The sequence below is a fragment of the Tetrao urogallus genome (assembly GCF_951394365.1).
Source record: "Tetrao urogallus genome assembly, chromosome: 4".
Taxonomy (NCBI): domain Eukaryota; kingdom Metazoa; phylum Chordata; class Aves; order Galliformes; family Phasianidae; genus Tetrao; species Tetrao urogallus.
The window spans coordinates 58,990,363-59,016,821 of NC_136817.1; the positions used below are offsets into that span (position 1 = coordinate 58,990,363).

General features: G+C 35.1%; 1 protein-coding gene across 2 annotated transcripts in view; it reads left to right on the forward strand.

Moving 5' to 3' along the window:
- Nucleotides 1–26,459, forward strand: part of STK32B (serine/threonine kinase 32B) — a gene marked incomplete at both ends in the record, with an annotated part of 157,272 nt that overhangs the window by 12,964 nt on the left and 117,849 nt on the right. For both annotated transcript variants that reach the window (XM_079534851.1, XM_079534852.1), the window contains 2 exons: nt 12,625–12,680; nt 19,881–20,032. In XM_079534851.1, the coding sequence (XP_079390977.1) occupies nt 12,625–12,680; nt 19,881–20,032 (208 nt within the window). The remainder of the gene's footprint in view (nt 1–12,624; nt 12,681–19,880; nt 20,033–26,459) is intronic.

The window sequence follows — 26,459 nt, forward strand, 5'->3', positions numbered from 1 at the left end:
TTGCAGGTCTCATACCAGTTTGAAGATTGTGGACCACACTGCCAATCCTGGCTGAGCTGTTCTACCACACCCACAATATAGGTTGGATTTGGTGCCTTATGGCTTCCATCTATTTGGGCTAATGAAAGATAGAAAGACTGAACAGGCAACATCTTCCTAGCAACAACACCATCTTAGCAGTAGTGAAAAACAGTGAGTCACTTCTGCATGTGGAAATTTTTACAAGTGTGGCAGGCAGGCTCTTGTTCATTGCCTGTGAAAATGCACAGTTAATGGTGGTTACTATCACTACAGAACAGGAGTGTTCTGTAGCTGAGAATTTGCATTATCAAATAGTATTTTTGTGTTCTTCGTATCTGTTGTAGTTTCCATGGGGATATGGAAATAAATAGGAGGCATTACTTTTGGAGTGGTCTATGTAATTTAGAAAAAGAAAATACAGCAGAGCAGACCACTCAGGGAAAAATGATGAATACTATCATATGGAACAGATTTCTTCAAGTTCAGTTTCTTCACTCTCTTCACTAGAGTGACTTTGAGTTAATTTCCTGACCTTTTCCCATCTGTGTTTGTTGATAAACCTAGACAAAAACCAAACCAAACAAGCAAACAGAACCATATACAGCTGGTATAGAAAATAAACTTTTTTCTTTCTTTGTTATTCTGGAAGTTTTTCATCTTGCACTGTGAAGAATCAAGACTATTTAGTGTTCTTTTCATAAAAATCAGCCAGAGGAAGCTTCGATCTACTAATTCACAGTATTATTCTAGTTAAGAAAACATAACTATACTTGTATTAATCATCCCTCTTTCTCTCTCCATAGATTTTTTTTTTGTATGTACATTAGTTGCATTAAAATAGATCTGGTGTATGTAGTACGGAACTCTAGAACAAATTATCAATATTCACTATTTTCATCTAACATCTATAAATAAAATTGAGATTCTATTTCTGTGGTTATACAGAATTGGTATGAGTACAATTAATAGCACCAAATGTTTCAGGCATTACAAGTAACAAACCTTCTGCTGCACTCAACAGTTTTATCCTCTGCTGTTCACTGTTTGTGCTCTACAGCTAATAATTTCTGCTGTTAAAATTAGAAGTTATGTTATTTCCATTAATACCATTTAGCTACGCACCCCCTAGATCAAATGAATCTTTTTATTCATTCCTGTTGTGTGGTGATATAATATAAGTCTTTATAAATTGAGTTGTGGCTGAGAGAGCCTACTGACCTGGTGTTAATGCTTGCCCCCAGCCATAAATCTGGGAACTGTGTTTAGTCTGAAGCCCTCCTGTCCTCAGCCACCCTGGTGCCAGCTGAGAGCCGTGGAGTGGCAATGAGGTGGATTTGCTTTGTTTTGTGACTGTATCGAAGCTTACTTTAAATTTTTTTCATGTTTCAGACAAAGGCCCCAATTTTCTTATTCATATTTACTGTTTTCAGCAATGCTTGGGTCTATCGACTTTGAAGTAATTGCTTGTGGTGTGTAAATAAGCGTGCTTATATCAGGCTGGAAATATCTCTACATTATCACTGGAAGGACTCCCCAGAGGTAAGTGGTGCAATGATAAGAGAATAACTAATGAGCTCCAAACCAAAAACTGCCACAGTTAGATGGCCATTGTATGTACAGCAGCCAACCATCTTATTTAGTCTCAATATCAAAACAACCAATTTCATCACAAAATATTTATCTGCAAACCTCTATTTAAAGATATTTGAGTTGCACTGACATTTTGCAGGTTCTTTATGAATTAAATATAGCTGCTAGTATGAAATATTTTTTTCTACTCTCTCTATCCACCCTGAAAGAAACAGTCACAAAAAAAAAAAAAAAGGAAAAAAAAAGAAAAAAAAAAAAGAAACATCAAAATAGAAATGTTATATTAAATATTAAATTCAACTACTAATTTAGGTTATAGCTTCAATTCTACTCTTATTGATCGTGTTCAAATTCAAATTTGAATCACATTCAAATTTGATAAATGTTTCACTTTGAACATGTAGGTAAAAAGCCTCTGGGAGTACCAAGAGCTTTTACTCCAAAATGGCAGAGAAAGTGAAATGATTCTTATGAAATAAAATGATTCATACAGGGAAATAGTAAGAATTCTAGCTATAATAAAAAGCCAGATACTTTTCAGCTCCAGATCTCTTTTCCGTAATCAGAGGCAACTTTTCCTTTTTCCAGTCCTCACACTAGCTTCAGTTTCACACTATCTTCAGTTACTGCTACCTGCAGTTCTATCCCATTACTGTAAAACACTTGCGTCCAGTCTGAAAATGTCACTGTGCAGCAGGAACATGGAGGGGTGGTGGCCTCATCAACACAGGTGCAACCTACTGACACCAAGCTAGATGAGCATTGAAGGTAAGTGATGGAAAGTAGGGTCCAAAAGTTCAAATGGTAGATTAGGTGCATAACCAGGCATGGACTTAACTGCAGCCCAGCTCAGGTGAAGCACAGCTCAGCAAACACAGGATGGGTCCCAGCCAGATTCCTCAGAGTTCTGTTACATGCAGTAGGTTTCACAGTGACTGGATCCAGACTCCAGCTGCAGTGGGTCTCCTGAACCCATGGCAAGGTGGTGGTGGGAGAGAGGCAGGTGAAGATGATAATGGACTGGTAGTCTTAAATGGTGTCCTCAGATCCAAATCATATAAGACATTTTTAAAGTTGACTATTCCAAGAGCCGTGAAATACAAGATCCTGGAAATCGTCAGAAATTGTTCTGGAAATTCTTGTTATTTTGACACTATTTTCAAATCCCAAAAGATAAATCAGACCTGGATAGCCACATTTACATCTGGCAGGTTTTACTACTTCTTTTGAAAGATTTTCCCCCTGGAGGGAGCGTCTCTGCTACCAAACTAATGAGCAGTAACCTTACAGTGGTAAGTAAATATCAACTCTACTGCTCCAATCACAATTCAGAATACTTTTGTTATGAGCTAGGACTGGCATTATTCTTTTGACACCTGTGGGTTCTGTTTGGGCTTACAAAGACTAAATAGGAGAATCCTAACTGAAACATGAATCTTTCTCACCCTTTATTGTCCTTAATTGCTACCAGGGTCCTATTTGTAATTGTGGTTTAGGGAAAAAAAAAAAAGATAATTTTTGCAGACAATTTTGGAGACAGAAAGGGACATCAATTAGAAGAAAAAGAGGACAGTAACTTGTAGTTTGTCTAGATGTTTGGATAAAATCTTACTCACATGATTTCCTATCCTCCCACTAACACAGCACCAATACTCATTTTCTGCAATCCTATCAGAAGGAAGAATAGTCTTAGAGCCACCACACAAAGAAGCCTAAAGCAAAGGGATTTCTTGCCCCTCTTCCCCTGGCATTATAAGGCCTCCATGTGGATAAAATCGACTGATGCCTCAGAGAGGATTTTGTTGATAATTTTGTTTAAATAGTTGTCCTTCACCTGGCGATGGCTGGTGATTTTTATCATAGGAAAAAAGTGTTTGGTCCACTGAAATTTGACATTTTATTCCATAGCAACTTCCCTCCCCTCCAGTTCAGTTATTAATGAGGTTATCCTCATAGTAACTCTGTGGGAGGAGAATATTCCCACTTTCTAGTTGAAAAAAGATGCTTCATATTCTGTTATGTGTTTCCTAATCTCCTGAGGAAATCTATTATTGTTAAAGAGGAACGTAGGCTTTCTGTATTATAGCAATATATTTTGTTAAGAAGTACACTTCCTGTTGGACATACTTGTCAACCTATTTCTTCTAGCAATAGATTACAGAAATTCTTTTTTGTCATCTTAGTCATAAGTAGGCAATATCATCAGAAACCCACTTTTCTCATCGAAAGGGTGTTATGTATCATTACTAATGGAAACTCTTGAAGATATTTTGTATTTGAACAGGTTATGAAATTTCACTCCTTAGCTCTAATGTCAACTTTACCCTTTGAAACAACTATGAACAGCACAGAGACTCATAAAGTCTTATCAGCTACTCACTGACAGTGACATGGTCTACTACATCTGTTCAGTAGTTTCTCGGTGATCTTTGATGTTTCAAGCGTTGATACTAAGTTAACCACTTTTCTGAATTAAAGCTCTGTCCTATGGCAAAACAGAATTGCCTTCATTGCAACTTTATTAAAACATTCACTGCTCTTAAAAAAATTAAATTTACTAACTTCTGAATTTATAATGGTAAAATTTTATAAATTACTGTTTTATAGTAGACACCTAGATGAATGACTAGAATTATATCAGAATTCCCAATTATTTTTCACTAAATAACCTAGTCTATGCAAACGAAACCTTTTTAGACTAGGAAAAAAAGGTTACCCAAATGTTATATGCAAATAGAATGAAGATACAGCGAAAGTAATTGCAAAGTCTTCCATTATGATAATTAGCTTATAGTTATCCTGAAGAATTGACATTGCCTAACTAAATCCTAATTATTTTGATCTGGCAACAAGGGCCAGGCTATGGGATTAAGTTGCAACTGATGGCCATTATTACTGAACACACTAAACCTAATAATCTAATAATATCAGTTCTTCATATCACACAGATCCAGTGCCAGCCTACCTGGAGACAGAATCATGTACCTTCAGATGGCTGGCTACAATGAATTCTGTGCACAAGATGTAAGCACCCCATACGCAAATGTGTAACTGTTCCCAGCTACCACCAAAACTTCTGTGGGCTCAAGCTGGTGCAGTTAAACAAACTCATTGATATATACCAATTATGGCTATGTAGCAATGGTAAAAATTTTCACGTTTCTGTCCATTCTGAGAAATATCTGGCTTCTTATGTTATTTTTCATAGCACTGACTTATACCTCACTACATAAAGTCCCTATTAGTCCCCAGGCCTTTCACAACAGTCTGTGGTTATTTGCTAGCTGTTGAAAAACAGTAGTAGATTTGGTGATGCAAGCTCTTTTCACTTTTTTGTTTAATTTAAATTGAAAGCCTCTGAATTTGAAGTCCACATTAATCTTTTCAGCTTGATGTATAGATGATGTATGGACTAGTCATCATGATGTCAGTGAGCAATTGATAAATTTTGCTTCAATATAGTGTTGCAAAGGGATTACACTAACCTGACCCACAGGATCAAGGCCTTCTAAGTTGATGGCCCATCAGCAGCGCTCAATCTCTTGCTCTCAGTGTGTGGTACCAAATTACTGTTTTCAGACCAATTTGGTCTGATCAATACTCCTCCATCCCATGGGCATGGAAGTATTATTAGAAGAATGTTTTATCTGTTGTTCACCTACAACACCTTGACTGCACAGATCTCTCTTAGTCTGTCTTAGAAAAATCCCACTGGTTCTCACTATTTTATAGTTCTACACTTTTCTGAACTAGTTGATGCCTTTGTTCACTATTTTGGGACACTTCCCTCCCCCTCCTTCCAGAAAAGAATAAAATATATAATATTCTGTGCTAATTTTTGCTGGTCACATCATCAATGGTGAAGTTAAACAGACGGTCATTTTTTCCTATTTTATAGTGCACTGCCTACGAGGACATGCTATCAACTTGGGCTAGAGGGTATAGCTGACTTTTTGCAAGAACAACACATATTTGATGTCCTCTTTTCTGCCTAGCTATCACTTCTATTCAATATATTGTTTGTTTACTTAATGAGAAATAATTTCAAATTCATTAGATTAAATGAGTAATTCTGTCTTCAAATAATAGCAGCTGTACTATGTTAGACTTTGTTATTATGTTTAGACTATGTTGATTCAAATCTTTCTGGTATAGTATGTTGTGTTATTATTTCTATTGTTTTAGAAGGGAGTTTGGTTTTCTTCCTGAGACTGCTGTCTGAGGCAAAACATCTGCTTAGAAGAATGACTTAAAACTGTCTTACCTTTATTGCCTTTGATTGCTTATGTCTGAGGAGAAAATAGAAGAATGATAGCCAGCATACTTAATGGGATGAGTGTCTGAGCTCTACTTCAGTATTAAAACAACAACGTAAAAGTATAACGTACAAAAATTGAGTTTTAGAGACTGGAAGTGATGATTATATGATATGTGTAAATTGACAAAAGTGATCCAGTTAGACCATCTCAGTTTTACTTTCTCCATTTAAAAATAAATAAATAAATAAATCTTGCTGGCTCTTTACAGTGTCTTCTATAGATCACCATTCCTGTGCTGAATGACACTGCCCTGCACTGGATCAGAGATTCCCTGGCTTATGCAGTATCATTTGTACTACCATAAACTGGCAAGCTGATTTAACCTTTTTTTTTTTTTCTAATGAATAAATTATTTTCCACTGAACAGAGTGAGCAGGATTCTGGTTGCATTCAAACTGCTCAGATTTGGCATCTTTCTCAGTTACCTAAACAGTGAAGTTGCTTGCAGACTTCCCTTGTACACCTTTGGGACAGACTATCTGCTTTCACAAGGTTTCCTGCAGTAGTAAGTGCTATAAGTTCCCTATGAAGGTAACTATCTCAATCTTCTGCCTTTGAAACTACTTTTTAAAGGGAAATTTACTTAAAAGCAATATCAAAATGTTGTTAATTTCCTATACAAAAAAAAAAAATGTCTCGTATTGAGAAAACAAAGCTGTTTTTATAACTTGGAATGAAATTCAAATTTACCTTTTCAGAACGATTTCATTTTGTGTCGCCCCTAAGTGAACAGTGTGTGTCATGCAAGTGGTAAGAGTTTACCTCACTGATGGAAGATGTAGTCCAGTCAAAGATCTATCATAGATGATCAGACATGGTCATCATAACAAGGAGTAACTCTTAGTATGATCTACCATTAAACAAACCACCATGGATCCATTATGAAGTCTGAAATTGAAATTTTTCAGTATCATAGAAACCTTTCGTTTAGATAGAGGGAGCTGAAATACATATTTCCTTTCATAAGATGGACGACATTGTTTTGAGTTTCTTTGACTAGAGTTGTAGCAGGGTGGAAGTTGACTATTGTGAACTGCTTCTGATATTTCAGAATGCGAAAATGGTATCAGTTTAAAATGTAAATTTTATTTCAATTCATAACATAAAGTTACTTTCAAAATCAAAAATTTTTCTTTCTTTTTTCTGAGAGTAGACTAATGTTCAAGTATCGGAGTTTCCCAAGACACAAGAATTACCTTTTCCATATTTTAGTTTGCAAAACATGATCAGACTGAAATGTGTCTTTAAACTCAAAGCAAAATTAGCTGAATTATGAATTATATTTTTCTGACATTCAGGTGCACTCTCATTGCAAGTAAATTCTCATTGCTAATTATAAAAAATGATTAATGTAATAATTAGTAGCAGCTTATATCAAGACTAAAACACTGTCTGAAGAATTGATTCATTGTAATGCAATTTAAATGCAAAGCCCCTAAACACAATGATAGAAAATGCCGTGCTTCATCATTAATGAGATAAAATCAGCTCTGAAAATACTTTTCTCTTGTCCTTCAGTTATGTAACTCTTTCTAATTATTGTGCTCCAAAGTCAATTAATTCATAGGGATGGCACATTCCATCCATACGCCCAATGAATATATACAGGTTTTGGATTCTTTGCTCACCTCAAAGATGCAGCTGCTTTTTCCCTTTCTGTCAACGTCAACAAAAATTCATTTCTTATTTAATTCAATACTTAATTTAAACTATCTTTCTTCACTAGTGCATTTGTCATCAACAAATCATGATGGAATGCAGATCTTTATGACTAGCCTAACCAACTCATGCTCCTTAATCTAATTTCTAAGCACTTTTCATGTTTCTTCTGTCTATATCCATTCAAGCTGGTGACTCCATAATGAATACTGAATGTATATGGCAGTATCTACTTGGTTTTTAATCTTGTATGTTTCTGTGTGGAAATAGTAGAGCAATCTTAATAAGGTTTGAAGGCTGCTGAGACTTACTGATATCCTGTTAGCACAGAATTGTGGCTTACTCTGGGAAAGGCTGGAAAGTATGAACAGGAGGCACATGTAAAGAAGACTGCAGAACAGGTTTGGAATCCTAAAACCACTGCTGTCCACTGAGTCTAAAGCAGTAAACCATACGGGCCAAATCTAGAGAGAAAATCTGATTTAGTTGTTACTCTGTTTTTCTGAGTCACCCAGAAGCAGGAAGCATTAAAGTTCTCTGAAACCACAACATCCAAGACTTAAAAATCAATTTCCTTAGACTGATGGCTGTATCACATTTTCATGGTTTTGTTTTCTGTTGAAGTCAGCTGAGAGTAAATCTAGAAATGCAATTTGTGTTACAAATACATCTTTACTCTTCACTTTCTAATGTCTTAAGACTCATGTTTGGGTTTTAGCTGCTGCCACAGAAACCAAATAAATGTGACTATCAGTGACTATCAGCTAGAGAAGGAGAATGGCTGGATTTAGCTCTCAAGGTTTATTAAATTCTTAATTTTTTAGTTGTTTCATTTTAATTGAAGAGCTGTTCATTTCTTTTCTGTGATGCAAGGAATGTGTATATCTGTGCTTTGACAAATTTGGATTGGATATTTTCTCCTGTAGATGCATTATTATTCAAGTTATTCCAGATAATGTTTAGTGTCTTCAGAGGAATCACATATACATGCTATAAATTTTCCTCAGCTGCAGGAAGAATAGCAGATGTCAGCTCCATGTAGAATCAACCTGATATACATATTGCCTCTTAGGCAAGGCTTAATTTACACTTGAACAAATGCTAGGTAACACTAGACTGCTCTAGATTTGTAAAAATGCAATTGAAAGGGTAAAAATATTATGTTCTTATATGGTATCATTATTACCATTCAAGATTTTTTTAGTTCAGTATTAAGCTGCTGGAAAATGCTCTACATTGGGCTAATTTATGGATAAAGTTTTTAACAGAGACTTGAAACTGTGCAATAGAATTTGCTTAAGACTTGAGTGTGACTTAAGTGAAATAAACTAAATTCTTTAATTCATATGAATATATATCTCATTAATGAAATTATCAAGCAGCAGTCACTCTAATATTATGAAACAGGCATTGTAAACGCTGGTCTAATTTCTCCTTTAGTTAAAATACTTCTGTTTTATTCCATAGTCCTCAGTTTTTAATTTATGGTGACTTTCTCTTTTTGGTGTGAGATGGAGAACTGAGAACATAATACATCTTGTTTTTTTCCAAATTGATGAAAACCATTAAAACTGAAATGAAACTTCCTCACTTTGCTTTTAATACAACTTCATTTTGTGAATTTGCCTTTGTGGAATATTAGTTGAAGACAACATAAATTAGTTTTGGTTTCTGAAAAATATCTGTACTCTAAAAATTCAAGTTCAGAATTGTAAGTATGGTATAGTAGTGAAATTAAAGAAGTTTTCTCACAAAGTTAGAAAATTGTTCTTTAGAAAATGATGCCAAACTATTTTTAAAATAGTAATAATAATATTACAGTTACTGAAGAAAATGTCCTTCTGTAACCACACCATTATCTCAGCTGGGTTTTGTGCTAGAAAAAATGTCATTAGCTATAACACCAGGCTCCACAAGAGAGTTAGACATGTCATGTTTTAGAGGACAAGAATACCATATTTGTGATATCGTTGCACAGAAGAAAAGGCAGCATGTGATCTTGACGATATTTTGAACACTGGAAATGCTAGAGGTCATAGTGAGCTGTAATTCTTCTCAGAATAAGTGGTGAAACTATGGTGTTGAATTTTCACTGGGAGAAAAGGGACACACAATGGGAGAAAGGGAGAAAAAGTACACACACAATGTTAAAAAAAAATAAAAAATGTGATGAATAAATTGAGCCAGAAATTCTGACAGTTGGAGATTAAAACCTCTTGAAGAGAATGTCTGGTCTAGCAATAACTAACTTAGCTTGACCATTCCTCTGGGAACTTGTGGTGCAAACAGGACTTCTATGAGGCTGATCTGCTGTTGATGGGGCTGAGACATAAAACATCTCTTTCTCAGCTGACCTTGACATTGGTCTCAATTGCAACCTTTTCTCTTTTGTTATCCTTTCCCAACGTCCCAAGAGAAGAACATGCCCAGTTTTCGATTACATATTATGCGTATGTTTGAATGATCAAAAGAGATCAACTTGTCTCAGCTTAGAGAATTAACACTTTTCAGAACAATGCAGTGTCTACAACTGTGGCTCATTTCAAATGCAGACTTTTGTATTTACATGCTTGCACAGTCTTTAAAATGATCTTTCTTTTCTCTTGTAAAAAAAAAAAAATTACAATAATTGTACCTCGATTTCAGATAAGGCTGACAGAACAGTGAAGTACAAATACAAAATACTATTGTTTCTTAATGAAGAATTGAAAATTTAACATCCAACTTTCTTATAGTGCTAAATAGAAAAATTAAGAAAATTTTATCAATCATAGTGGTTATGTTTCTTAGCCACTTATTTGACTTACCATATAATAATAATTCATATTAAATCTCATGGTTTAACACCTCATTTAACCACCTCTGTCTTAGGAAAGTTCAATTTACAACCAATTCCAATAACAAAATAAGTTGTCCTAATTGCTCAAAGCAATAAACACTGCTGGAGAACAAGGAGCAGATAAATAGAGTAGAAGTATATGGACAATAAAAATGGCTAAAAATAAATGCTTAATTTTGGTTTTGCATAAAATGAGTTCCAAAATGAAAATGGATAAATGAAATAATTCATCAAATTGATACATTTCAAAACCAGCCAGGTTTCAGCACAATTATATAGTCAAGTCCCAGTGAAATGTGACTTGAATTAAATTCAGACAATTACAGACTGCATCAACAGTTTTCTGGTTGTGCGTGGGAGCTGGCCTCACCTGGATGCCTGCAAGGTAAAGAATAAAGTCAAAATAAGCTTTCATTAATGAAAGTATTTGTTAAAGCTGGTTAAAGCAAACAGAAAACAACAGAAGCTTTTAAAGAAAGGGAGTGACAGAGAATGCCAGTATGCTGGAGGAAAAAATTGATTAAGTTTGCTTATCAAAGAAACAAATTAGATGAACACATTTATTTGAATATTCTTAATTCTGTGTTGAATTCCTATTGAAACTTCTTGATCAGTTCAAAGATCCCAGTCATGAAGCTCTCACTCCTTTATTTTGGGGCATGTGCCTGGGAAGGATGAGTTACAGCAAAAAGATTAATGTTGATGTGCCTCTGTGTAAGGCATTTTCCTAAACTGACCATCTTGCCTCTCACACCAGTATTGACCAGCAGGAACTACAAGGCAGTCTTCCACTGGTAAAAACTGTGGGCAGAGAACAAAAGCACAAGTCTTTGATAGAGAGTCTTGTCTATTCCAGATGCCTAAATAACCATAACTGTTATGTGATTCAGCACAAAACTTGTTTTCCAGCAATAGCAACTTGGTAATCTATGCAAAGTTATGCATTTTCATTTTAGTATCCAAATCCTTAAGTGACTATATTCACAATTACCATCTTTGTTTGCTCAAGATGAGAGTCTGCTGCTTTCAGATCTGTTAGATCTGGATTTGATTTGGTCTCCAGTAATTACCAAGAAGATGGTTGCTATAGCTGCACTAATGAAAGGGGTAATCATCTTCCCTTGAAGACAGTGTAAGCAAGCACAAATAAAAAAAAAAAAATCACGTAGAATCACAGAATTGCAGGGGTTGGAAGGGAGCTGGGGGGATGGACATGAGTAGTATAAATGAGATATCACCGCAACAGTGAAAATAAGATTTTATCCCTTTTCAGTCTCTTAATATACATCAACCTGGCAACACTCTACTCACCATTTAGCTTGAGCCAGTACAAGTTTTTGATAGATATTTAAAGTATTATTTGTTTTATAGGATTATCTTCATCAAAATTTGAACCATGTTTTGTAGCACTTATTCACGTTGCCATTATTTACAGCGACAGTCTGTTTCCATAGTTGTTCTGATTACTATTATGGCAGTAACAGGCACATAGTTGAAAGTATTGAAGCCAAGAACACAGAGAAGTTTTATTTTAAATTAAATTTTTAAAAAAATCCAATTAATTTTCAGTTAAGTTTGTCAACTCCACTGAATTTAGGTTTAAGTGCAATTCTCTTAAACAAACTTACTCTGAATCAGTGAAATAGTCTTACAATGTAGCATTATGTAGCAGATGTGTACCAATATTAGTATTAAGGTGGAAAAGTTCATAGGGGCTGATCCTAGTAAGGTCACCATGGGATAAGCTTTCTTCACCATAACAGAATATGGGAAACATCCCATAAACAGCGATTACTGGAAGAACACTATCTTTATATCACTACATATTCTATTAGTAGATGGGAATTGCTTACCTGAATTATTCAATACTCTTTTAATAGATCTTAATCTTTCTTGAACATGCTGTGTAATGCTAATGTATTATCTTGTTAGTAGGTTAGACAGAGGTATGTTTCTTTTTGGAGACGCTAGATATTGGAACAACACTGGTTGATGAATAAAATCAGTGGTGCTTATTTTACTGCAAATCTTTTGCTACCTATTAAATATATTTGATATTTTAAGGGAAGAATGGAAGTATCACATGGCCAAATTACACTAGTTGGAAGCACTGCTGTTACTGTTGTTATCTGATTTCTGATTCTGACTTAGCACTTTGAAAACTGTATTCTTTTTCTTCTCTGCTTTATTTTCCAGTTAACTTTGACCATTTTCAAATATTGCGGGCTATTGGCAAAGGGAGTTTTGGAAAGGTAAGGATTACTTTATTTTTAACAATCAAAAATTTAGTAGAGAATTCATTTGTGTTTTTCTACCCTTGACCAGATAAAGGAATGTAAGTTTGGTTGTCTTTTGCTTCTCAAGGACATCTGATCACAACCATAATGACTTTCATTATAAACTTTTCTGTTACAATGTATTCTGTAAAGCTAATTGAGTAAAAACGTTTTAATAATTAAGCCTTTTCAATGAGGATTAGCAAAGTTAAGAAATCAGTCCCCAAAACAAGAACACGAAAAAAAAGTAGAAGCAGTCTACGCTTTTGGAAAGTCTACTCAAGCAATCTTGTTTTGAAATCATTGGACTCATTCATGTACTTAAAGTTATTGTAATATTTTAAAGACATTTCACTGCACTTGGGAACTATATAAAATTACTGTAATTGTGATCATTGATTAAATATTTGTTCAATTCAGTGGGGTTTTGCTGAAACAGAGAAGATTCATGTTTTGTTTACACATGAGTAGATGGTCTTTTTTACTAAAATAAAGACCATAACAAAGTTTTAAATTTTAATGCGTTTTAAAACAAGGCCATGCAGAAAATTGTAGTACAAAAATACTAGAAGCCATAAGAAATAAATCTGGAAGTGAAACGTAACTTCATTAGCTGGTCAAGCAATAATGATAAGATCTAGATCTTAATTTAAATTATACTTGAGAAATACTCCTGTATTTCTACATTAAACACATACCTAGGATTTTGTTGGCTCTTGGCCTTTCACACGGAAAAATAACTTCCAGTTTACAGTAGTCTGAAATACTTTGTGCAAAAGAACATGGTCCTCCGTGGCATGGTCCTTATTCACCTCAGTATATTCCAACAGAAGCCCTCTCTGGGTATCAAACAGGAGAATATGTTTTGCCAGTGCAAAACGGTGGCCAAGAATCCTTTATAAGTCAAGGCAGCCAGAAATTTGTAATTACTTATTGTCACAATACATCACATCACTGGAATATCAAATCAAGTCAAACAGAGATCCCCTTCATGTAGTGAAGTTAGGTCCAGAGTAAGTAATAGAAAGTTTATTTAAATCTTGCTGTCCATCACAAAGATCACCTGCACACCTCCTTCTTTAAAGTTTCTCCATTCACACCTCTGTTGTCTCTGCTTTCTCAAAGGGGCCCTCACCCTCCCATGACATGCAGAAAAAGTAACACAAGCCTACATGCCTTTTGAAGACTTGGTTGATGATTGATAGACTCTTCTCCATGGTGTTTAGGAAACAATTGTGAATGTTTCTATAATATTTCTTAAACATCTAATTGTTTTTGTATGGCTGTTCTTGTGAACCTGCTTTGGGAATATGTATGTTTGGGAGTAGTTTCATAACCCTTAGGGACTATTATTTATGTGTATGGTCCCCTTTAAGCTTAAATCCTTATTTTGTAGTTGTCAGTGAAACAGAACAGACTTTGGCATAACAGGCTTGTTTTTCCCAAACCAATGCAAGCTTCCAGCCAATTGCCTGATTTTGCTTTCCACAGTGAGGGTAAGAAAGTAACCCTTTTAGAAATGACATATTATACCGCAGCCAAAAGCACAGCACGGTATATCAGTCACAATTTCAAGTGTCTATGAGTCAGTGTTGCCTTTGCCATTCATTCAGAAGCCTCATTGCTGGCAACTTTTCCAATTACTGTCTTTGTGGGAGCACCTGGCAGCAGAAAATGTCAACAAATGATGCAAGAACTCTGATCTGTATTGAATCGCTGTTTACTGTCTGGGGTCTATTGTGCTCTAGCATCCTGCAACATGTAAAACCATGTTAGGTATTACATTTTTCTCAAACTGCCTTCTGCCTTTATGTTTGCTCTATGGCCTTTTTTGCCTTCTGAGAGCAGTAGGATTTTTAAGGCATGCTCTACTTTTTATTTTTTATTTATTTATTTTTCATTGCTATTGGTACAATTGTCTTCCAACATTTCTTAAAGTACTTTGGTTGCTACAGCAACATTAGGTCTCCACAGGACATTGCTGCAGGAGGTGTCTGCTATTGGCAGAGACCCCTCACTGCTCAGCTCTTCTTAGTGCACTGAGTTCAAGGTAACTCAGCACCTTCCCTCCTCCACTTGGGATGAATGCTTCAGCAGCTATACTCTGTCCCTCCCAGCTGGCTTCAGAGGGCAGCTTCCTGTCTTCTACTCTGGAATTTTCATATCAGAGTAGTAACATCTGCTGTTATAGGAATTTTCCTGGTTCATTTGGCATCAAAGGCTCTGTATCTCAAAAGCTTGTCTTTTCTGAGAAGTGGCCTCCCATTTTAAACAACAGCACTAAAAAATATTCTTCTCCTAAGGACATTTAAGGCAGTAGAGTCTTCCACCCCCTGTAGCACATTCTGTGGGGAAGGTAAAGATGCATCACATCAGTTGTGAGGAGTTTAGGATAAAAGGAAAAAAAAAACTCCACGGAACTTTTATTCATATATTAAATATTGTTCTAAGTAAACTCAGAAGTGGATGATATAAAATCCACAAAATAAAACTTCTGAACACTGGTGTAAATAGTCATTTCTTTATGCCGTCATACCTTAGAAGTATTCTCTCATATTTAATCTGGCTAAATTTATCTGTTTTTTTCTATGTAGAGCCATCATTATCAACCAAAATATCACAAAAAATATATACTTGAAGACTGTCCAACAACTACAAAATTGACTTAGATTGAAATACAAGAATTACCATTTTTCTTTACTGCAACAGTAACCATATAATTGCAGGCTTACTGCCACGAAAAGTTTGTATTCAGGTGCAGGTGGTTTCTAGGAAAATTACAATACCATTTTTCTTCAAGGTCTTTGTATCTGTGAGCACGTATATTGAACAATCTGACCTACTTAAATTAAATTCAAATTATGATAAGAATATACTGATTCTTTTTCCTATTTCTCTGAGATGCTGAGACATAGGACTTAGTTCTTATTAATTTGGTTGTATAAAAGAGTGACTTCCTGAATTGAAATTGCCGTGGTGTAAATCAGATGGGAGCCCATAATCACATCTGCCCTGATCAAGGAAATATATATATATATATAAATAATATGCAAAGAATTTCAGAATAAACCTCCTGTTATCTTTAAAGTAACATAACACACAACCTCAGAATATTAGTATTGTTTGACAGTATAACCACCAACTTATTCAGATTGAGTTAATATGAAAGGATACCAAGCAGATGCTCAGCTTCTTCTCCAGCTGTCATACTTTGCTCAGGGGAATCTAGGAATGAATCCTTCTATTTCATGGGAATTCCCTAACAGTGTAAATTCAAACTTATGACATCAAGTCTCCAGCCTCTTTGTGTAAATCTTTCCACTTGTAGGCTGAAAAAATGATCATTCATTTTTTAGAGTGTGTAAGTAAAAACATACATGTGATTTTTCTGCTTCATAGCAGATTTGTTGGTTCACTGACTTCATGTTAGTGGGAAAGTCTAGCTTTTTATGCATCCCCACCTTTTGGGAAAAGCTTCTCTGAATCTGCCTATAACTGCTCCTTCATAGCAGTATACACCTTTGGCAGCAAGCCAGTAGGAAATTCCGTACAAGTTTCATTCCATATAACTCTGATATCCTTTCCCCAGATCTGCCCATGGGGAACTCAGTCATCCATAACAGTCTTAATGCAAGGTAACCTATTAACCTGCAGGTAATCTGTTTTTTCATTTGGATGAAGTTAGTGATGGTAGTTTAGAAGTGGACTCTCTGAAGTGTAGTTTAGCCCTGCAGTGATAATCTATGGGTTTTGTTCTTTTGGTTCTAAGAGTAAATGTCTCCAAGTTTTGGCTAATTGCTTTTAACTTTGTAGATTTGAAAGTAATTCAGAGTTTCCCTCTCCTAGATATAAAAAAGACACAACCCTGTGGTAACAACTAAAACACATAGCCCTTTTAGGAAAAGAGTATTTGCACACAAGACTTCTAAAGATAAGCACAATTTAAATCCAGACAAAATTACTGAGGATTTGTACTGCCTAGCTTTCAACTTCCTTACATCCAAGCTAATCATGTAGAGTCACTTTAGAGAGACTTCAGAAGAGAAGACATATTAGAGCATTTAGACCCATAACTTAATGAGAAATGGATATTCCTGTTCTCCCCTCCTGACTCTGAAGCTATATGGGGTTTGAAGTATCTCCACAGGGACTGCTGAAGCAGTGATATCAATTTGATCAGGGCACAGCAAATGATATTCATAGGAAAATAGAAAGATGATGTTTTACTAATGTGTGCATGACAGGCTTCCATGCTGATATCTGTAAATAAGGCAATTCTGCTCAGACTTCCACAATAATGAATCACAGAACTTTGTTGAGGTGGCAGACCACCTGTGTGTCCCCACTTTAAAATTTCTCCATTGGAAAAAAAGTCAACCATAAACTAACAATAAATAAATAAATAAATAAACATTTCCCATTAGGATTGCTGATGGCCCAGGAGAGCGGGAGGGTTTTGCTTTCTTTCTTGCAGCAGAGGAGCATTTTTTGCCCATTAACAGTGGGCTCAGAACAGCACATTAGCAGTGCTCAGAAGAACTGCTGACAGCCATCATGTAAAAATGCCAGGAAGGATCTCCTCTACTATTCAGCACTGTCACAGAAATGTCAGGAATTTTTCAAAGTAACATTGATATATTTGCAGCTTGGAATTCTTGATATTTAGCAAAAATAACTTTTGTGTATTAATAGAAGTACCATTGATTTTGAAACCACGTTAGAAGATGTGAATAGATACTATGCTGCTAACAAATGCTTCCTTTGGTTGCGTTAGCTATATGTTAAGCAACCTTCTACCAGCAACATGTGTGCTCTTGACTAGAATATTTCTCGCTGTGCTTAATGCCCCTGTCTCAAGGTGAGAGAACCAAAATCCTTCTGGAGTCACATCAGTGTTTTAAAACTGATTCCGTTTACGTTCTCTATTCAGGTGTTGTATGTGAACTTTGTTTGGCTCATTTGTCAAACCTGTCAATTCTCAGCTTAGTAAAGGCCCATTTTCCCAGCAGTCTTACTGATGAACTATTTAATACATATGTTTTTCAAATAATGGAAAAGGAAACTCGTACAAACGTCATGGTCTCAGCTAAATTTCATATGAAAATCATGCTGCAAATTCAGGTAAGCGAATGAACTTCTGAACTTAGTTAGATTCCAAACCCAAATCTATAAAATATTATATTTCATAATTGATTCACCAAATTGGAGGGTTCAGGTAATTGTAGACTAAGTTTCAGGAATTGCCATTGCAAATTCTGCTTGTACTTATGAAGAAGCTGTGGAAGCCTCAGCTGCTTTCTCCGTTTCAGTTCAGCTCCACCTGCTGTCTCTTCTCTAAAAAGGCCATTTCCTCACTGTTCCATAGCTTGGGTTCTTTCTGTATCAGTTTAATCCTTTAATTATCTTCAGGACATCACAAGTATTCTGTCCTTGCATAATGTCACAAGGAAGAAAAAGAAACAAAACTTTACTACTTACCACTGTACAACACCAATGGACTCAAGATGAAACACTCTCATCCATGTTTTGTTTAATTAGCAGAACATCTGATATTAGGAAAGGTAATCAGAAACTGCTTAATCCACCTTGTCATTATAAGTTAAAAATTTTCTGTTAACTCCTATATTTAGAGTAGATTTGAGCTCAAGGATGTTCTTCATGGAAAAGGAGTTGTAGAGAAACAAATGTGGTTCATTTTCACTGGGACAGTTCCTCTTGAGACATTGGAAAAAGGCAGGGGAAATAAAATATACTGATTTTAGGCTCCTGATGCCTTTCCTCTGAGATTGAAATAGAAGCGAATATGTGGTACGACTCTCTACAGCCCTCATTCTAGTTCTAGTGGTTTGTTAGCAGGCTGTGTATCCAGAAGGCATCTTTTAAAACACCTCAGTCCTTCCAGATCACTTATGCATTTTGCGTATGCAAGTTCATTAAAATACAGCACAAAATTCCTTTTCTTTTTTATAGTGTACTGCAATTTGATCTTTGAGCACTGATATTAGATGCATGTATATATGCATATATTATAATATGGGAATATGTGTGTATTTGTATGTACGTAAATATGCAAATAAAATAATACTGCCTATGTACATAAATATGCAAATAGACTAATTCTGCCCACACCAAATAAATCCTTCATAACTCCCTTGTACTTGATTCCACCAAAGCGGTGAGATCTAAACAAGATGCTTCCAATGCATGTTCTTCATACTCTTGATGGTGAAAAATTCTGATTGGAGCTGATGGCTGTATCAGTGATATGAATGTTGCATCAAAATAAAATCTTCAGCTGGTATTTTCTTGGCTGTCAAGATGCACTAGGAGTGTCATTTTAAAAAAGTCTTGATTAATGGAAAAAAACCTTCAGAGTAAAAGTCTACTTATGATAGAGTTTTGCCCCATGGGTGAGTGTAGGGAAGTTATAAAGATGAGATTCATACCACCTATGGGAATGAGATACAGATGCAGCTATTATTTCAGTGTTATTGAAAATCGTATGTAAAATGATGATTGTAAGATGTGGTGCTGGTGACACTCTCTAGCTTCATTCTCAAGGGAAATACTATGATGACAAATAGAATTTAAAAAATCTGGGTTTTAGATACGAGCTCATTAGAATGAGATTTTCATGTTGCATTTACAAAATTATTTGACTTTAGTATAAATAAATAAATAAATAAATAAATAATAAGAAGAAAAATAAAGCAAAGAAATTTACTTCCAGAGATTAAATCAGTGTAACTGTGACTTCAAAAACAGCATGATGTAGCTCTGTACAAAGATACATTTTTATCTTCAATAATAATTAAAAGAGAATAATTCTGATATCAAGATGAAATATTAGCCTTCTGAACATAGGCAATGTTTATGACGCAGTAATCATGAAGTGTGTATTGACTTATGTGAATGAGGACACTGACTGTGCATTTTCCTAGACAGGAGGCAGTAATTTCTGTGACTAATGAAATAGCCTATGATTCAATATAATTGAGTGTATTTCTCTTAGATACACTGCAACTGGAAGTTCTATCACTTTTCTGAGTTTCCCAGCATGTTGGCTTACGAAGTGATTGCAAAGAATTCTGCTTAGCTGCGACATGGACTTTATGAAAGTGTTTGGTTGAATTTCATTTTGTGTTAAACTTTATCGTTTATTTTGCTGTTAATTAGGTGTGCATTGTACAGAAGAGAGACACCAAGAAAATGTATGCCATGAAATACATGAATAAACAGAAGTGCATTGAGAGAGATGAAGTTCGGAATGTTTTTCGGGAGCTACAGATAATGCAAGGCCTAGAGCATCCCTTCCTAGTCAATCTGTGGTAAGAAACCCTTTAAAATTCTGTCAAGGATTTCTTCCTTTCTCCTTACTGCTGAATTAGTTCAGGATGGAAAACTGAAAATATTTTTTTAAATGGTGACTTTTTTTTAATGTATTTTTGTTTTGAGATTTTTATTTTTCATTAATGTTTTAAAAATGCTCTTTAATACTTAAATACATTCTTGTTTTCCTTTCTGGTGTAGCTTCTCTACAGATTGTTACAGCAGTGAATGTGCACTGTTCCGCCCATCTTCACTGTTTCTTTCTGACAGTACTTGGATTAGACAACTGTTGTAAGGTTGCAAAATATCAAAACTAAGCATTCAATAAAAAACATTTTGAGTCAATTCAAAAACAAATTCGAGATTCAACCACTCTTAAAAAATGGTGAACACTGACACAGACCAATGGGAATGAACCTTTTTGTCATCTGGAATTTCTAATATCTTCTCTGTCATAGCCAATGAATGGCTCAATCAGAGACAAGAAAGTTTTGTGAGAAAATGTTGGTCAAGTAATGACTAGCTTTAGCTACACCAATAAATTAAAATATTTGATGGCTTTTATGTAGTGATATTCATAATGAGATACAGATTTTTCCTCCCTTATCTAAAAATGACCTATGTAATAATAAAAAGAATACATAAATCATTATGTGTTTTTTTTTCTTCAGTTAGTGAACAGCTTGATTGTCCAGAAATGGTCACAGCACAAACAGCATTCTATTTTGAGTGTTTTTTTTTCTATCTTACTGGAGGTCAGTGTCTACCCTACAATATTTTTCTTCTCTTTTACTGCAGTTTTCTCCTGCATATGTGGGAAATTTCATGTTGTCATCCTAACACCTTTCATGATCTAAAAGCTAAATTATTTTCTGGCTTGAGTGAGCACAGCTTTGGTGTAATTGCACCCACTTAAAGCAGCAGAGTGTTTGTTCCCAAAATTAATTTAGAAAGGGTCTAATCATATACATATGCCTCAAGTGCTCTTCTCTTGACATGGATGATAATACTTGAGCTAACCTAATAACCCGTTAGAAGCTTAAAGGAAAATCGCACACATTACAACAGTAATACAGATCTTTTGTTGTGTATTCTCCAAGGTTCCAGCAACATTTCCTCCATGGATTTCATCACCAAAACCATGATATCTCTGATCTTAAGAACATGTGAAAATTTCAGTCATGCATTTGTGTAGCCTCTTTTGAACCCATGCAAACTTTTTTTCTTTAACAAGAAAAGACAAATATTTCCACTGTGTAACTAGACATTGTGCAGAAACAATCATAGGCTAATGTGACTGACAAGATACTTCAGTAAATATAACAATGTTATAAATAAATATCAAACATTTATTGTGAAACAAAAAGTAGGTTAGATTCCAATTACCCAGTTATAATCAGCTAAGGAATATTCATTCTTGTCTTCCTCTTTTAAGTCAAATATTAACCTTGGAATAGATAATACCTGGGTGTGATGATGATTTTTTTGCAAATAATTAATTTCTTCTTATATTTCTAAAACACTATCAGAAGATCTTGAGACTCAAATGTTATACTACATCTATGCATGAGAAAAATAGAAAATGAAAAACAACTGTAATACACTAGAATTAGAAAAATGTTTCAGGTGAGAAGAGCACTATTCAGGATTCACCAGTGCATGTGGAACAATATTCCACATTTAATGCCTCCAGTAATGCTTAAAGCTGACCGGTCTACCTAGGATGCTATTCTGGGAGGATGACATGAGTTTTCTTTGAAGGTATCAGGCCAGACTATCAGATCATGTAATCACTGACAGAACATCTGTCAGAGATGGTGCCTAAAATTTATCACCTGCATGACAGCTTGTGGCCAAGCTCAGCAACCAAAGTTCCTGTCTCCCAGGATGTGCTTCCAATGTTCTTTGTCAAACTTGATCACGATATGAGAGAAGATAATATGCAATAACTTGAAGGCTCATATCAAGATTTAAAAGCAGTGACTGCATTCAAGGATTCATGTCAAGCCATGCAATTCACCTGTACAATCATACAGGTTACATATGCATATATTTCTGTAGCATACACAGCTCTGAATAGCCAGAAACGTCTATGTAGGTATTCTTTGATTTTTCTTACAGCTAAAATGTGGTTTCACAAAGGTACATCTAAGCAAGAAGGGGGAAGAGAATCTGGGAACACTCCCTGGCATGGCCTGGTGCAGCTGGAACATTTGGGTGCACCCAAATGGCTCCCAGGATTGCTCCAGAGTCATAACATCCCCGAGATCACCCTGCTGTGGCTAGCAGAGGTGCAAAGAGTTCCCTGCCAGCTAGTCTTGGTGCTCAGAAATACACTTCAGCATGTTTAGTCTGCTGGTATAATCAGAGAATAGCTAAGCTGCAGGGCATCCCATCCTAGTGACTTCTCTACATTCTTCCTAAAAAAAGGGCAAGTACATGATCAAATGCTGGGTATATGCAATATTACTGAGACTAAGGGGCTAAGACATGCAAAATCAGAGCTGGAGAAAATTAACCAAAACCAATTTCATTGACAATACTTAGCATTTTCAGCCTAGAGTGTTTAAATCAAGTATTGAATATTCAAATTTCCAGTAATTCCAACTCCTGACTCCAAATAAAGGTGTCAAACTATATTTCACCTTGGGATATCATGCCAAAGAGATGTTTTGAATCCAGGCCTCCCCCAAATAACTTGTTCCATAAGATGTATCTATAATTAGCCTTGCACAATCATAAGTGTGTTTAAAATACCTTCTTACATATTTCTGGAACATCTAAGCTTATAGATGCAGTTGCATATTCCCAGTCTTCAAATGTTTAATATTTGCCCAAATTTCAAGATATTCAGCATCTTGTCTTCAAATTACGACTTCTGTTGTTGAACTGCAACTGAGGCAAAACACAAAAATCACAAGGGACTTATGAATATTGATCTCATGTATTTTATCAACACTGAGCCACATGAAGCTACTAAATGTATTAAAAATATTGCCTTTAGTTATTGAAACTACATTTTTAAAAATATATTAGAATGAAAAGTGGAACACCGTATGTACAAATGGGATATTCCTTAAATATGTTTTGCATTCTCAGCAATATCTCTTAGAATAGCAGCATTTTCATTGATTGTTTGTGAATTAGCAGCTTGTTTAATGTCTTTTCACTTGCAGTCTAGATACAATAATAATTTGCATCAAGTATGGCTATGTTGTAGTTATAACATATATTAAATTATTATCAGGAATCTATAAGATTTCCTCTTAGGAGACAATTCCTGGCATACTAATGGAAGAAGACAGTTGAAGCTTCATTTCTTCTATAATAACTGCAATTACATTTGTGGTTTTTCTTTTTCTAAGTCAGCTTTTTTCCCCTGATCATTTTATTGGTTGCATTGTAAATGTACAAATGGAACTGTAACAGGAGCTACTAACTCATGTCTAAGAAACTGTAAAACGAATATAAAAAGAGACAGTTATTTCATGCTATGGGCATGAACAGACCTACATCTTGCATAAATGTTGGGTTCCCTTTGACCGTACCATTTTTGACTAATTTGTCTTTCAAGATTCTGTCACACTCACTAAGGGTCAGTGTTTTCATATCATTTTTCAGGAATCCCACATAAGATGCAATTTTGGTGAATAAAACAGAGAAATCCATCAGCCTACTAAACTTAAGAGGAATCTCCCTACTTTCATAGGGTATCTAACTTTGATTTCTAGCATATTCAGAAGTAGCTATTCTCAGAAGTACCAATTCTGCCACCTAAAGCCCCATTGTAAGCTCTATTTAAATTGACAACTAGACTGTTCATCTAATTAATAAATGACTAACACTGCTATAGTAAGTCAGAAATTCAGTTGGCAGATTCCTATCAAGATGAGTAGTGGTGCATAACTTTTCCAAACTGGTGGCATATGGTTGTTTTACATTAGATTTTCATTGGATAAAAGCCAAAATCAGGATTATGAACTGTAGTAAAGTTCACACAAACTACTTTGTGGGTTTCTGGTTAAAACACCTTGTAGTCTATGGAAAACAAAGAATTTGACTTCCCAGGCGGAGAAGAAAATATAGCCCATGCATCCTGCTTTCCAGATGAGCTGTCTACTCATCAACTAAAAAAAAGTGTTGGTAATGCCAACAGCTTTTTGGATATAAATCTACCTTATTCACTCATTGCAATCACAGTGAAAAGTAATAACCTAGCTGGACCGTACTATATAACATTATCCCTTCTCCTTGACTCAGCCCTTTATAAATACTCACTTAAATGAAGCAACACTTAAGCCTGGATCTGGTCTGCTATACTTTTATCTGGAAATTATGATATAAAAAAAACCAACACATGGAATTTATTATCACAGTGCTTGCATTTTAAAAAATCATTATTTTCTGTAAGAATCATCAGCTTTCTTTCTTTTTTTTTCTTTTTTCTTTTTTTTCTTTTTTCTTTTTTTCTTTTTGGTTCTAGGATGACTTATAATAAAATCTTATTTCTTTTAATTCAAAAAATCAAACCCCAAATGCATACTGAGAAACATATTTGGAGGAAATTCCACTGTTGATAGTTTTTCTTGAGTTTGTAGACTTGCCCCTAACAAAGATTGCTGATTTCTTAATGGTAATATCCAGCCCTTGTAGAAATACATACTAAAATTAAAGTAGCATTAAATCTCCCAACAGTTCCTTGTATCAAAGGGAATACTAACCAAGCACATATCTTTCTCTGAGGAACTGCATCATCAAAGAGAAAAGTTGAAAACCAGGAAACAAATATGAAGACAAGTCTTTTAGTTACATATTATAGATGTACAAAGAGGTAATGAGAAATGTAATCTGTTAAATCCTTCTGTGAAGAAATAAGAGGAAAGAAAGTAAACTTTTTTTTTAGTGGGCAACTGTTAGCATCCATCTGTAATCCCAACATATAAAAGAATACAGAGCAGCTAATAGAAAACATGAGTAGCATCTTGTGATTTCAAAAGTTCTATATTAAAAAGCTTTTTGAGGCTCATGCATCTTCTCTGACCTTTATTAAATTTAACTTCACCATCTGAACTTAAAAATCATAGTATTTGAAGTATGAACTGTCTTTTATAACATCTGACATGGAAAAGAATCATTCTTTGGTAAATGCCCATAATAGCTTGGAGGATAACTGTTTCTCAGGAAGGGCTTGGCAGTGATTTATAACCTTCATTTTAGAAATGAAGTTGAATAAATGCTGAAAGATATGTGAGACTTGTAGCTAGTTTTATCACTGCTAGAGGCATTTCTGGTAGTAGAGATTTCTTCTTAAAATGGAGAGCAGACCTGCAGACCTGTTTTTTATCAGACTCTTTGTGTTTCATAGGTGTTTGAAGCATAGATGAATGAGCTGTAGGAATGTCAGCACCTCACACAGTCCCACCTGGGGACTACAAAATGCTCCTCCAGGATCCAGAATTTTATCTTCTGTTTATCTTCCCCAAATACCTGAATATTCCTGGATCAAGATAAGTAACATTCCTGAAACAATCCATAATTTAAATATCTTTTTAACACCATGCAATAGGAGTGAGCCAAGATCCAAGCCATTCCTTTTCTATCTACCAGTTTGGTTAGATTTGTCATTACTTTCAAATGTGAGTAGATACACTGGCTGCTCTGAAAATAATACAGCTTACCACAAAAGACAAAATTTTTTCACAAAATAAAACAGCTACTAATACATTTTTTTATGATGATGCCAATCAGAAAAATATATTTTGTGGACCATTCTTCAAAACATTTCTGGAGCAGTGAAGTGATGTTATTTTTAATAACATTTTATGTTATATTTATGTTTTATGTTATATTTAATAGCATTTCTTGAAGAACTTATATCCTTCTTAAACTGTCATAACATTTTCAAGGGCAGCAGAGGGATACAAATGAAGATTTACTTTTGTCAGCTTACAGACCACTTTCCTAGTATAGCCAGAACAAAATGTTTGATATATTTAATTACCCATGAAGAAGCATTAGCTAAATTCTCAGAGTGGCTCTATGTTTTGATATATTTTTATTTCTACTCATGAATCTCTGGAAAGTGCATACATCTTGTAAGCCAGAATTACAGGAATGCATTACTCCTACCTGATAAACTAGGTTTCAAGTACTGTGAATACTGGAAAAAGGACACGTACCATAGCAGAAACGTTCAGAGATATCTAAATTCATGTGCTGGATGGATTGTTTAACATGCAGGCATACAAAAACTTAACTGAGAATTCTCTCTTCCTTGTGAAAATTCGCTCTCTAGAGTAGGCTGGGAGAAACAGCACCTTGGACTACATCATGAAAGAGCTCTGCTCCTCAGAATAGCATCAAAACTATCCTCAAACCTACAAAATTAGGGAAGCAAGAACACCTGGCCAAACACTTTGCTCCTTG